At 36.8% G+C, this 14,907-nt stretch overlaps 1 protein-coding gene across 1 annotated transcript in view; it reads left to right on the forward strand.

Annotated features, from left to right (window-relative positions):
• ZC2HC1B (zinc finger C2HC-type containing 1B) overlaps window positions 1-14,907 on the forward strand; it is a 32,706-nt gene that overhangs the window by 12,050 nt on the left and 5,749 nt on the right. Inside the window, exons 5-6 of the mRNA XM_041732332.1 lie at window positions 11,067-11,206; window positions 13,570-13,666. Of these exons, the coding sequence (XP_041588266.1) occupies window positions 11,067-11,206; window positions 13,570-13,666 (237 nt within the window). The remainder of the gene's footprint in view (window positions 1-11,066; window positions 11,207-13,569; window positions 13,667-14,907) is intronic.

Raw genomic sequence — 14,907 nt, forward strand, 5'->3', positions numbered from 1 at the left:
AGATCATGATCTCATGGGTTGTGGGGTCAAGCCCCATGTCAGGCTCTGAGCTTGGCAGGGAGTCTGCTTGAAGATTCTCTTTCTCTGTCCTTACTCTCACTCATGAGTACCTCTCTCAGAAAGGGAGGGAAAGAAGGAGGAAGGAAGGAAAGAAGGAAGGAAGGAAGGAAGGAAGGAAGGAAGGAAGGAAGGAAGGAAGGAAGGGAAAAAACAGATTATATTGTCTGTAATAATTTTCCAATGTGAAAAGAGCTTTACTTTGACTATCCTTAATACAGAAGATTATTTCAATTGCTGGATGATTTTAATTTTAGAGCTCTATGTGAAAATAAAGTATATTTTAGTTGGTCCACTATAATAGTGTTGAGATTGATCATTGTGGGTGTCATTGGTCTTTTGCCCACTGACAGTTTGTCCTGATTTCCTGCTATTCTTGTATCGTTTTCCTTGATTAATTTAGATTTTATTTATTTATTTACTTACTTACTTACTTATTTGAGAGAGTGAGAGTGAAAGAGCACAAGCAGAGGGAGTAGCAGAACCAACTGAGCCACCCAGCTGCCCTCCTTGATTAATTTTATATGCTTTCTTCTTTTTAATTTAAGGAAGCAGAAAAGCCATAGACTAGGAGGCTTTTGATAATGCTTTTGTGTTGCATTTGGTGTTTGTTTTTGTTTTGTTTTCTAATGAGAGGAAAATGACAGATTCCTTTTTTTTTTTTTAATTCAGAAAGTATCTTTTTGGAGAGATGACCTCCTTTCTTTATCCTTTGTTTAGGATTATTGTTTAAGATTCATCCTTTATTGAAATGATGCCTTACTTATTTTGTAACTGGAAGTTTGTACCTCTTAATATCTTTCACCTGTTTTGCCCATCCTCACACACACACACACCCCAATTGACAACCACCAGTTTGCTTTCTGTATTTATAAATTTGTTTCTGTTTTTTGTTTATCCACACATAGGTGAAATCACATGCTATTTATCTTTCTCAGACTTTCTCAGACTGTTTCACTTAACGTAATACCCTATTTAGGTCCATCCATGTTGTTGCAAATGGCAAGATTTCATTGGTTTTCTTTTATGTTTGACTAATATTCCACTGTATATGGAATATCTTCTTTATTATCTTCTTTATATCTTCTTTATCCACTTGTCAGTAGACATTTATGTTGCTTCCATATCTTGGGTATTATATCTTGGTTATTATAAAGAGTGCTGGCAGTAAACATAGGGGTCCATATATATTTTTGAATTAGTGTTTTAATTTCTTTGAGTAAATGTCCAGAAATGGAATTACTGGATTATATGGTACTTATATTTTTTATTTTTTGAGGAACCTCCATAGTGTTTTCCACAGTGGCTGCACCAATTTCTATTCCACTAATAGTGCATGAGGGTTACCTTTCTCCTCATCCTTACCAACACTTGTCATTTCCTGTCTTATTCTAGCCATCCTGAAGAGTGTAAAGTATCATCTCATTGTGGTTTTGATTTCCATTTCCCTGATGATTAGTAGTGTTGAACATCTTTTCATGTGTGCCTGAAGACTTTTCATATGTCTTCTTTGGAAAAATGTCAGTTCAGGTCCTCTGCCCATTTTTCGATTGGATTTTTTTGGTGTTGAGTTGTATGAGTTCTTTATATATTTTGGATATTAACACCTTATCAGACATATCATTTGTAAATATCTTACTCCGTTAGTAGGTTGCATTTTTCTTTTGTTGATGGTTTCTTTCACTGTGCAAAAGTAGTCCCAGTTTATTTTGATGTAGTCCAGTTTATTTTTGCTTTTGTTGCCCTAAGGAGACAGATTCAAAAAAATATAGTGACTTCTATGTCCAAAAGTTTATTGCCTATATTTTCTTTTAGGAGTTTTATGATTTGGGGTCTTACATTTAGACCCAAAATCATAATCCATTTTGAGCTTTTATTTTTGTATATGGTGTAAAAAAATGGGCCTAGTTTCATTCTTTTCATATATCTGCCCAGTTTTCCCAATACCATTTATTGAAGAGATTGTCTCTTCCTTATTGGATATTTTTGCCTTCTTTGTCATTGATTCACTATATAAATGGTTTTTTTTTTTTTTTTCTGGACTCTGTTCTGTTCCTTTGATCTATGTGTCTGTTTTTGTGCTGGAACTATACTGTTTTGATTACTATAGCTTTGCAGTATAATTTGAAATCTGCTATTGAAATCTCCAACTTTATTCTTCTTTCTCAAAATTTCTTTGGCTATTCAGAGTATTTTTTTTTTTAGATTTTATTTATTTATTCATGAAAGACACACACAGAGAGAAAGGCAGAGAGGTAGGCAGAGGGAGAAGCAGGCTCCAGGCAGGGAGCCTGATGTGGGACTGGATCCTGAGACCACGGATCACACCCTGAGCCAGGGGCAAGTGCTCAACTGCTGAGCCACCCAGCCATCCTTATTCAGGGTCATAAGTGGTTTCATCGACATTCCAAGATTATTTGTTCTAGTTTTGTGAAAAATGCTATTGGTATTTTGATAGGGATTACATTGAATCTGTAGATTGGTTTGGATGTTAAAGTATGGAGTACTTTCCATTTATTTGTGAGTGTGGTGTATCTTTCCATTTATTTGTGTTGTTTTCAATTTATTTAATCAGTATTTTATAGTTTTCAGAGCATAGGTCTTTCACTTTCTTGGTTAAATTTATCCTTATTTATTTTATTCTTTTTGATGCAATTTTTTTGTTGTTGTTTTTACAGATTTATTTATTTATTTGAGAGAGAGAGAGAGAGAGAGAGAGAGAGAGAGAGAGAACATACAGGGAGTGGAGGAGGGCTAGAAGGAGAGGGAGAGAAAGTCCCAAGCAGGTTCCTCACTGAGTATGGAGCCCAATGCAGGGCTCAATCTCACAACCCTGAGATAATAGCCCAAGGTGAAACCAAGAGTTTGATGCTTACCTGACTATGCCACCTAGGCATTCCTCTTTTTGATGCAATTGAAAATGGGATTGTTTTCTTAATTTCTCTGTTAGGTCATTATTAGTGTATAGAAATGCAACAGATTCCTGTATGTTAATTTTGTATCCTGAAACTTTACTCAATTAATATACTCGTTCTAATAGTTTTTTGTTGGAATCTTAAGGTTTTCTAGGCATATAGTATCATGTCACTGCAAATAGTGAATTTTATTTCCTCCTTACCAAGTTAGATGCCTTTATTTCTTTCTGTCTGTTTTCTATGGCTAGGACTTCTAGTACTATGTTGAAGAAAAATTCTAAGAGTAGACATCCTTGTCTTCTTCCTGGTTTAAGGGGAAAAGCTTTCAGCTTTTCATCATTGAGTCTGATATTAGCTTTGTGCTTGTCAGATAGCATTTATTATGTTGAGGTACATTCCTTTTATACCCACTCTGTTGAGAGTTTTCGTTATGAATGGATGTTGAATTTTGTCAAATGCTTTTTCTGCATCTATTAAAATGATTATATTATTTTTTGAAATGATTATACTATTTTTATCCCCCTCCTTTTTTTTTAAGTAGGCCCTACACCCAGCATGGAATCCAATGTGGGTCTTGAACTCATGACTGATTGAGACCTGAGCTGAGATCAAGAGTCACACTTAACTGACTGAGCCAGCCAGGCATCCTATCCTTCATTTTATTTTAGTGTGTTATATCACATTGATTGATTTGTAGATATTGAACTATCCTTGCACCCCAGGAATAAGTCCTGCTTCATCATGATATATGATTTTTTAAATTTAATTTTTATTTATCTTATTTTTATTAATTTTTATTTATTTAATTTATTTTTATTGATGTACAGTTAACATACAATGTTATATTAGTTTCAGGTGTACAGCATATAGGTTCAAGAATTCTATACATTACTCATTGCTTACCATGGTAAGTGTAGTCACCATCTGTCACCATATAAAATTATTGGTGTTATTGACTATTCTCTGTGCTATATTTCTCATCTCTCTGACTTATTTATTTTAATGTGAATTTGAATTTGAATTTGGTTTGCTAATATTTTGTTGAAGATTTTTGCATCTGTGTTCATCAGAGATATTGGCCTGTAAATTTTTTTTTTTTTTTTGTAGTGTCTGTTTGGTTTTTGGTATCAGGGTAATGCTAGCCTCATAGAATGAATTTGGAAGCATGCCTTCCTCTTTAATATTTTTGAATGGTTTGAGAAAGATAGATATTAAATCTTCTTTAAAAGTTTAGTAGAATTTACATGCTAATCCATCTGGTCCTGGACTTTTATTTGTTTGGAGTTTTTGGATTACTGATTCAATTTCATTACTAGTAAATGGTCTGTTAAGATTTTCTGTATCTTCCTGACTCAGTCTTGGAAGATTTCATGCTTCTAGGAATTTATTCATTTCTTTTATGTTGTCCAGTTTGTTGGACTATAGCTTTTCATAGTAGTCCCTTATAATTCTTTGTATTTCTGTATTATTGATTATATTTTCTCCTCTTTCATTTCTGATTTTATTTATTTGAGTTCCCTTTTTTCCTTGATGAGTCTGGCTAAAGATTTATCAATTTTGTTTATCCTTTCAAAGAATCAGCTCTTAATTTCATTGATCTTCTCTTTTGCAGTTTTAGTCTTTATTTTATTTATTTCTGCTCTGATTTTTATTATTTCCTTCTACTAACTTTGGGCTTTGTTCTTTTTGTCATTTCTTTAGGTGTAGAGTTAGATAATTTATTTGATATTTTTCTTGCTTCTTGAGATAAAACTGTATTGCTCTTAACTTTCTTCTTTGAGCTACTTTTGTTCTGTCCCAGGGATTTTGAAACACTATATTTTCAAATTCATTTGTTTTGATGTTTTTTTTTATTTCCTTTTTGATTTCTTTGTTCACTCTTTGGTTGTTTAGTAGCATGTTGTTTAGCCTGTAGGTATGTTTTTTCTTTTTTCAAATTTTTTTCTTGTAATTAATTTCTGGTTTAATACTGTTGTGATTGGAAAGATGATTTATATGATTTTGGTCTCATTAAATTTGTTGGAACTTGTTTTGTGGCCTAACATATGATCTCTTTTGGAAAATGTTGTGTGGGCACTTGAAAAGAATATATTTTCTGCTATTTTGGGATGAAATATCCTGTATCTATCTGTTAAGTCCTCTGGTCTGATAAATCATTTAAAGCTATTGATTCCTTATTGATTTCCTGTCTGGATTATCTATCCATTGATGTAAGGGAAGTATTAAAGTCCCCTACAAATATTGTATTACTGTCATCTTCTCTCTACCTGTCTATTATAAGTGCTCATATGTTAAGTACATAGTTATTTATGACTGTTATATCCTCCTGTTGGATTGATCCTTTAATCACTATGTAATGCCCTTCTTTGTCTCTAATTTCAATCTTCGTTTTAAAGCCATTTTGTTTGATATTAAGTATTGCTACTCCCACTTTTTTTTCTATTCACATGAAATATCTTTTTCCATTGCTTCATTTCAGTCTCTTTGTGTCTTTAGGTCTGAAGTGAATCTCTTAAAGGCAGCATATAGGTGGGTTTTTTTTGGGGGGGGGGGTTTGTTTTTGTATCCATTCAGTCACTGTATGCCTTTTGATTGGAGTACTTAATCCATTTCTTTTTTTTTTTTTTAAGATTTATTTATTTTAGAGAAAGTCCAATGCTTAACTGTGCCACCTAGGTGCCCTCTTTTTAAAAATATTTATGTATTCATTTTAAAAAGAGAGATCATGGGTGGAGAGGGGGAAGGAACAGGAAAAGAGAATCCCAAGCAGACTCTGCACTGAGCACAGAGCCTAACATGAGGCTTGATCCCATGACCCTGAGATTACTACCTGAGCCAAAACCAAGAGTCAGACACCCAACCAACTGTGCCACCCAGGCTCCCTTGAGCACTTTAGTTCATTTACATTTAAAGTAATTAACAGATACGTACTTACTGCCATTTTGTTCATTATTTTTTGGTTGTTTTTGTACTTCTCTGTTATTTTCTTCTTTTACTCTCTTGTCAATTTGATGGCTTTCTTGAATGTTATGTTTGGATTCCTTTTTCCTTATTTTTTGGGTATCTATTAGAGGTTTTTGGTTTGTGGTTACCATAAGGTCCATATATAACATCCTCAGTATATAGCAGTCTTGTTAAATTGATAGTCTCTTATGTTTGAACTCATTCTAAAAGTACTACATTTTTACTCCCCTTCTCCATGATTTATGTCTTTTTATTTTGTGTATCCCTTAACTAATTGTTTTAGATATAACTGATTTTACTACTTTTGTGTTTTAATTTTCATACTAGCTTTGTAAGTGATTGACCTTTATTGTATGTTTTCTTTAACCAGTAAAACTGTTTCTTTCATAATTTTCTTACCTCTGGTTATGGGTTTTTATTTTCCACTTAAATAAATCCCTTTAACATTTTTTGTAAGGCTGGTTTAGTGGTAATGAACTCTAACTTTTGTTAGAGCGGGCTCTATGTGGGCTGCTTGTGCTTTCTTGTGACTGGGCCATAACTGGGAAACTGTTTATCAGTCCTTCAATTCTGAATGATCACCTTGTCAGGTAGAGTATTCTTAGTTGTAGGTGATTTCCTTTCAGCCCTTTAAATATAGATCATGCTACTCCTTTTTAGCCTTCAAAGTTTCTATGGGACACCTGGGTGGCTCAGCAGTTTAGTGCCTGCCTCTGGCCCAGGGCATGATCCAGAGTCCCAGGATCGAGTCCCATGTCAGGCTCCCTGCATGGAACCTGCTTCTCCCTCTGCCTGTGTCTCTGCCTCTCTCTCTCTCTCTCTCTCTCTCTCTCTCATGAATAAATAAATAAAATCTTAAAAAAAAAAGTTTCTGCCAAAAAAAAAATGACCAGATGGCCTTATGTGGGGATTGCCTTGAATGTAACTAGTTGCTTTTCTCTTCCTGCTCTTAAGAATCTTTCTTTATCTGTGATTTTTGACATTTTAGTTATGTGTCTTAGTAGAATTCTTTCTTTGGGTTCATTTTATTTGGGACTCTGTTTGATTCTTGGCCCTGGATGTCTGTTTCCTTCCCCAGGCTGGGAAAGTTTTTAGCTATTATTTTTTCAAATAAATTTTCTGCCTTTTTCTCCTGCTCTCCTCATTCTGGGACCCCTATGATACAAATGTTAATATGCTTGACGTTGTCCCCAGAGGTATCTTAACCTATCCTCATTGTTAAAAGTTATTTTTTATTGTTGCTATTCAATTTGGATTTCTACTACCCTGTCTTGCAGATCGCTGATCCATTCTTCTGCATCCTCTAATCTATGTTGATTCCCTAGTGCATTTTCCATTGTTATTGTATTCTTCAGCTCTGATTAGTTCTTATATTTTCTGTCTTTGTTGAGGTTATCATTGACTTGATTCATTCTTCTCTCAAGTCCAGTGAGCACCTTTATTACCATTGCTTTAAACCCTTTATCAGGTAGATTGCTTATCTCCATTTTATTTAGCTGGTTTTTTTTGTTGTTTGTTTAGGTTTTCTTTCATTCTTTGGCTGGGAACATATTTCTCTCTTTTTTTATTACTCTCTGTTTGTTTCTATGTACTTGGTAGGTCAGTTATATTTCCTGATCTTGAAGGTAGTGGCCTTATGTAGAACATATCCTGTGGTACCGAGTATTGCAATCCCACCCTGGTCACCAGAACCAGGAGCTCCAGGAGTGTGTTCTATGTGGGCTGCTTGTGCTTTCTTGTTGTGACTGGGCCATAATTGCTGTGAGTGCACTGGTGGGTGGGGCTGGCCCTTGGCATAGCTGGCTGAGAGGCCTGGCTGCAGCTGCTGTGGGTGTGCTAGTAGGTGGGATTAGCTCCCAGCGCAGCTGGCTGAGAGGCCTGGCCACAACTGTTGTGGGCGTTCTAGTGTGCCAGAAAATAATGTTAATAATTGCTTCACTTTTGCTGGGTGCTAATGAAAAAGTAGCTTAAAATAATATAAAAGTAGAAAGATCTATGGCTGTGATTTTAATAAAACTTTGGCAATAAACCTTATACAACAAAAAAATCTTTTATGAGCCATACTTCCTTTTAATAGCAGAAGCTACAGAGTTGATATCTACTTTATAGTTCTTGAGTCAAACAAATGAAACTATGTCAGCTGTCCTGATGTGTGGATTTCTCTAATTTCCACATTGGATTTAAAATGTGGGGATTATTGTTTCCTTAAAATAAATAATTCCCTCTGTAAGACTTCATCAAGTGTACAATTTTTTTTGCCCTTACATTCTTATATTAAAATATAGCTTTATAATTAAATTCTTCCCTGTGCCCTTATTATAATCTTATGCATCAAACAAAACGATTATCTAAAATAGCATATTTTCATTACTGCTCCATTAGTTAGATTGTGTGGGGATTTTATATTACTCCATATATTCTCAGGCTTAAATACTAGAAAATTTATACAGACATAACTGGGGTGATATATACTGTGGCCTATTATGCATGAGTTTGCAGGTCGTTTCCTTTTTTTCTCAGCATGGTTCCTTACTTCATGACTCAGTTTTTGTGACATGCATTTATTTACTCTAATTCTTACTGACTTAAGTAAGTACGCCAATCATTCAACTTTCTAGGATGTTGGGACACTTTATAAGAACAATATAGAATATTTGTAATTGAGATTCTCAGTGAGGCCTGGGACATTTGGTCCCCATTTCACAGGCTACATAGACATGGGTACTTGACAAAATGCTTGTGTTTAAAATGATCCTTGTGTTTCTAGTTTAATGTTTTTGAGGTCTGGCCACCTTCCCCACTGTCGTCGTAAGAATCCATTTGTAGTCAGAATCATTGTGTATTGAAATAAATAGCACATAGTGATGTTTATGACACCATTATTGATAGGGGAAGAGGTGACTCAGATTGAGATGAGGGTAGAACATACAACTCAGTTATGCTGTGTTCAGATTATCATTGCAAAAAAAATTTTTTTTGAAGTTTCCTCTGCCCCTTTAAGTCTGGGCTTCATGTCCCTCTTCTGGGCTCCTGGAGGACCTAGTGCTTTCTCCTTTTAAAGCTTATACCATGAGTAGTAATTTGCTTCTTCGCCTAGCCTTCTAGTTGTCTCTGAGATTTCTGTTGGCAGGGAAATACAGTTCAGCTTTGTTGTCTCCATAGTGGCCAAACACCCAGAAGGGTGGCAATGAATCAATGAACGAACAGGTGGAGTGAGGAAGCCATGCAGTCACTGCTATAATCATTGTCTTTGCACATTAACCCTGAGTGTGTTTAAGGGTAGCAGCATTTCTGATATGAGCCTTGACTCTCAGCTGGTAGAACTGAAGAAACCACCAAACCAAGAGCGGAGCTGTAGATTGTTTTCTACATTATTGTAAATGAGTTCTGCACAATAATGGCACTTTCAATTTTACTTTTATAAGCAGTTTCATTCCTGTTTGGTAGTTGGAAACACAATCTTTCTGGGTCTATTTCCTCAGAGTAATAGGATGTTCTACCCACCTACTATACTGAACCCTAGTGTGGATTATCTAAGTTAACTTTCACAGCAGCCTGGTGAAATAGGTGATATGTAGGGACTGGGGAAATTGAAGCTTAGGGTGATTAAGTAACTTGCTGAAGTTCATACATACAGCAAGTGAAGAGCTCAGGCTCAAAACCAGTCAGGCAGGCTATAGGGCCTTCATCATTTCCCAATGCTGTCCTATTTTATTTTTGTTCAAGGAATTTATCACCATGGAAAAACTTTGTTTCTGTATTAGAACGCTTAGTCTTTGATTGCAGAGACCTTGTACCCCCAAGTATAAACCAGTTCCTGTATGTAATAGGTGTTCAATCTTAATAGAATTAAGATTAATTCTATATATATATTCTTAATATATAGATTAAGTACTGCCTTCCAGAATGTGAAATAAAAGATTAGGCTAAGTGCTCATTTTTTACTATATTCCAATTTCTTACATATTCTAATTGTTAATTCTATGAATATTCATTTTAGGAAATGATTTGTTCAAACAGAAAACTCAAATTGTTTAAAAAGATACCTTCAAAAAACTCTTAACCTTGAAGACATCACTGCTTCAAATATTCATCCACACATGTAGGAATTTTGACCCTACACTAACCTAAACTTCCATATAGAGTCTGAGGATGGTGCTGTCTCAGATCTTTCCTGCAGGGAGGAAATGTTACTCTCTTATGTTGCTTATATCCACTTTGTCATCCCTTAAAGGTACCTAAGACAAAACAAAATGAAAATACATCTCACACTCCTGCTTACTTTACAGGGGTAGGCTCCAAACTGGCTTTGCTGTGAGCATCTCTTCATTCTAAAATGACGGTGGATCTTTCGTATTTCCTATTTCTCTCACTGTATAGCAATTGCAAATTTGAGAACCAAACAGAGACCAGTGGGTATTCCACAGAAGCACTGGTCGTCTAGTACCCACAGAGCTGCTTGGGAGGTTCTAACCCTGGAAGCTGAACCTGTTTAATCACCTTTTCCCTTTTACTTCACCTCCTCCCTGAATTTATTATTTGCCTCCTTACTTAGGAGTTCAGTGAAAAGAATCAACCCCTGCAGAAGCAGTGTGTTTTTCTGCCAGTGACACTGGCTTCAAATCCCATCCCCCAGACTCATAAATTTGCAACATCTTTCTCCCTCCACAGGGAAGGAGAGTAGCTTCGCAACTTCTGTGTGACCTGTCCTACTTGGTACCACAGTCTGGGCCTCTAAGTCTTCTGGGTCCCTCAGTATCATCAATATTAACATTCTTTAGTTCTAGGACTCCTTTTTTACATAAGAAGTCACTGTATCATTTAATTGGGAAGTTTCCTAAGTATAATGAATCTATTTTCTAAAAAATATATCAAGTAAACATTTTAAGGGTATACTCTTAATTGAAATAAGTGTACAGACAGAAAAATGTCCCCCGTGCTATGTCCTTTCTTTGAGCCTTTGCATACCTTCCCCTCTGGCATAAGCTTTCTCAAACCAGAGCCTGGGACTTTGTTCTTTTATGTTGGAGCAGAGTTCATATACCATTTATTTCATATAAAATGAAATAGTTCATTCCAGAGGTTTTTTTTGAAATGTGCATTGCCTCCTGTTGTTATCTTTGCATTTAGATTATATTCAATGCCCATATTGCATGAGGAGGTTTAATGAAACTGCAGCCAACCGACATATTAACTTCTGCAAGGATCAGTCTTCTCGCCGAGTCTTTGATCCAGCCCAAACAGCAGCCAAATTGGCATCCAGAGTGCAGGTAAGTATCTCTCCCCAAGTGTTGGCTCTGTGCCTTCGTGTGCTCGGGGCAAGCAGGTAGAATTTTCTAAGGAAACTAAGTTCTGCATCCCAAGAAATGTAAAGATCAAGATAGATAAGCATTGTCACTCGCCTTCATGAAAGTTGACTTCTTTTGAGGATGCTTTATAGCTAACAGCACCTTTGGGTGTTATAGAAAAGATATTTCTATAGTGTTTGAAGGTTCTTAGGATGAAGCCTTGAATATGTAAGTAGTGTTTCTATGGTATTGTGGTAAAACTCTGTCTTATACAATGGTAGTTATCAGCCTTAACCATCCAGAAAAGCATTGCAAACTTGAAGTGAAGCTGCCTGACTGGGGAAGGTATCACAAGGAAGACTGTTCTATAGGTCGTGGGTTTTGCTCTATAATAGAAGAGGGGTCTGTAGCCTTTTATTTAAACCCACAGAGTCAGCAAGTTAAAGTAAATGAGTGGAAGCAACTGTTATAAATAGGTACAGATAAGTAAAATGACAACCTGACCAGGAAGACAGTAGATTTATGAAAATAGAACTGGAGTCCAGCAAACAGTTCATAAACATCAGAGGTCCCAGGGATATAACTTACAGTATACTGCCAAAGCTGTTAGTTTCAAAACATGGCTCAGTCACCAAGGAAAGATTAACTTTGTCTGAATACTTGAGGGTATGAAACATATTTAGAAAGATTTCCATGAAATCCAGTATGTAATAGGGGTGGGAGCCTCTCCAACAGTAGCATATCCCATGAACTGTGGACTCTAAGTTCTATCTTCACATACATTCGGTAACTGCTGCTCTGTCCCAGACATGATGGGTGCTGATTGATCAGCATTTGTAACTCAGCAAAAGAGAAAGACTTGGAAATGGGGCAGTGGGAAGCTGTGTAGTTGACATGTACAGAGCACTATGGAAGAAGAGGCCATTGTGAGCCTTTGAAGGCTTCACAGAGGAGCAGCATTTCCCCCTTGAGTATCAGATAGGTTCACCGGCCTAGAGTGGGAATTGGGGAGGACATTATACACAAAATGTCCAGTTGTGGCCTGAGGAGCTCACCATGTGGGGCTAAAACATGGAGTGTCTGTGGGATGTGATGGAGATGATGGTCCTTTCTTCTTGGTAGGATAGGCACCATAATTTGTGGTGTATATGATTGCTTTGGGCTTGAATTCAACCGAATTTTGGAAGTTTTCTAAATAAACCTCTACCTATACCTTTTAAAGCAGTAAAGGATACATTACATTTCTTCAAATGATTCTAATGAGTCCACAAAGTAAGTCAACATTAGTGTAGCCAAAGGGAGCCCAGGGAAGCAGCAAACGGAAGTGCTTATTATTCCTGACGAAGGCCAGCTGGCCATCCTGAGTGTAACCAGTGACTTGGCCCTGTTCCTCTCCTTGTTTTCCAGAACTAAGTGGTGATGGGGAACACAGAAGAAAAATTAGTTGCTTTCTGAGGAAATTCACTGTAGCCTGTATCTGAACAGCAGTACTTGTTTCTCTTATGCCAGCTTCACCAGCTTCACCACTCAGGCTCTGGCTAATACTGAGACTTATTCAGAGTGGAACAAAAAGGGAGAGGTTGTTTTACTTCCAAAGGGCTGTTAATAGCACAGCTGAAATGTGTCTCTATGTTAAACATAATCAACTTTAAAAATGTGTATACCCTTAACCAAGAGACCAATATGGGCCTCCGAAAATAGCTGTCTTTGGATGGGGATGAGCTACCTGCTGTAATCTAATAGCTGTCCTTGCTCAAGTGAGAATTCTCCCATGGAGTAACAGGTTATCTTTATACAGTAGTTGCCATGGAAATGTGGGGACCAGTAGCCAGGTAAGAAGCTCCCAAAGGACCTTTTGATCCTTATTCTGTATTAATGTAACTGTTCTGCTGCTACTGCTACTCGGCAGGCTGGGGTGTGGTATGGGGATGATGGAATTCCATGTTTAAAACATTTGCTGCCTGCCAATGTCTGTTTTTCTTCTCTGTTCATGTATTTAAAAACAAAATCATCTTTAAGTAAAATGAAAAACTAAAATGTTCCATAACTATCCTTATTGACATTAAGTGATTTCTTATGTCTCCATACAACTAATTTTACAGGATTAACATATCACCACTCCCCTGAGGGGCTGATTATGGAATGAAAGTGCCAAAACCCAGACATGGCTCTGAGAAAAGCAGAAGGACGAACTAGGGTACAGGTTGTGCATGCCCCCTTCCCGTGGGGGCAGCAGGTCCCAGAGATGACTCCAGTCTGCTGCTGGTCAAGTGGAAACAGATTTACCTCCTGTGTGCTACCTGAGGTCACAGAATTGTTCCCTGTCTCTCTTTCTCTTTCTGTAGGCAAGGGCAAAAAAAGAGCCAACTGTAACCAGTGCCGTGGGAGCCCTGCTGCAAAACAGGGCTCTGGAGACCCCAAATATGGCCCCAGCTAGGCCAGGTGAGTTGGAGTGAGCAGCATGTCAGCTATCACATGTCAGCTTTGGGATTTGTTGGCAGCCAGCGAAGGTTGACGTCAAATGTTGCTTTTGTTTTTGTTTTTGTTTTTGTTTTCAAATGTTGCTTTTGGATATAAAGATATATGAGTTTGTTCAAGGTTAAAGCTTATTTGCCAAGGAGTGTTTCCTAATTTATCAAGATTCGATAACTCTGTCAGTATAGAGAGTCAGATACTATTACAGCAGCATGGTCTAAACCATCATTCTCTAGTCTAGTGAAATTGAAACAAGATTAAGAATGGGAGATAACAGTGTGTCAGATATTGTGTGGAAAATAAGAGAAGAAAACAAACAGCCAAGATATGTAATCAATCTGAGTGTCTGCTGATGGGTGAAAGGTTAAAGATATTGCCTGTATACACAATTGAATATTACTCAGCCATAAAAAAAGAAGGAAATTCTGCCTTCTGTGACAACATGGATGGACGTTGAGGTCATATTGCTGAGTGAGGTATTCAGTGAAAGATAAATACTGTGTGATCACACTTACATATAGAATCTTTAAAAAGTTGAACTCATAAAAACAGGAAGTGCAATGGTGGTTGCCAGAGATGAGGGTGGGGAGGGGGGAATGATGGTCTAAGTATAGACTCCCAAGTAGAAGTGCTGGATATCTGTACACATGGTGACAATAGTTAGCAATATTGTGTTATATATTTGAAAGTTGCTAAGAAAGTAGATCTTAAATGTTCTCACTATACACACAAACACACATAAACACACACCAGAGGTAACCATGTGAGGTAATGTATTTCTTAACATTTTTGTGGTGGTAAGTCATTTTGCAATAATATATGTGTGAATCAAATCATCATATTGTACACCTTAAACTTACACAATGTTCTAATCATTATATCTCAGTAAAGCTGGGGAAGAAAAAGAAAAGAAAAGGTTTCCTTGCTGAACTAAGTAATTTCTTCCAAGTAGCAGAAATACCTAAACACCATTACAGTACTTAACCATGTGCTAGACCCATTTCATTTTATCCTCCTGGTAAGCTTCAGATGTTTTGTTTTGTTTTTAGGATTTTATTTATTTATTAATGAGAGACATACAGAGAGAGAGGCAGAGACACAGGCAGTGGGAGAAGCAGGCTCCACACAGGGAGCTGGACGCAGGACTCAACCCCGGGTCTCCAGGATCAGGCCCTGGGCTGAAGGCGGCGCTAAACCACTGAGCCACT

Source organism: Vulpes lagopus, chromosome 2, assembly GCF_018345385.1.
Source record: "Vulpes lagopus strain Blue_001 chromosome 2, ASM1834538v1, whole genome shotgun sequence".
In the NCBI taxonomy this organism is placed as follows: domain Eukaryota; kingdom Metazoa; phylum Chordata; class Mammalia; order Carnivora; family Canidae; genus Vulpes; species Vulpes lagopus.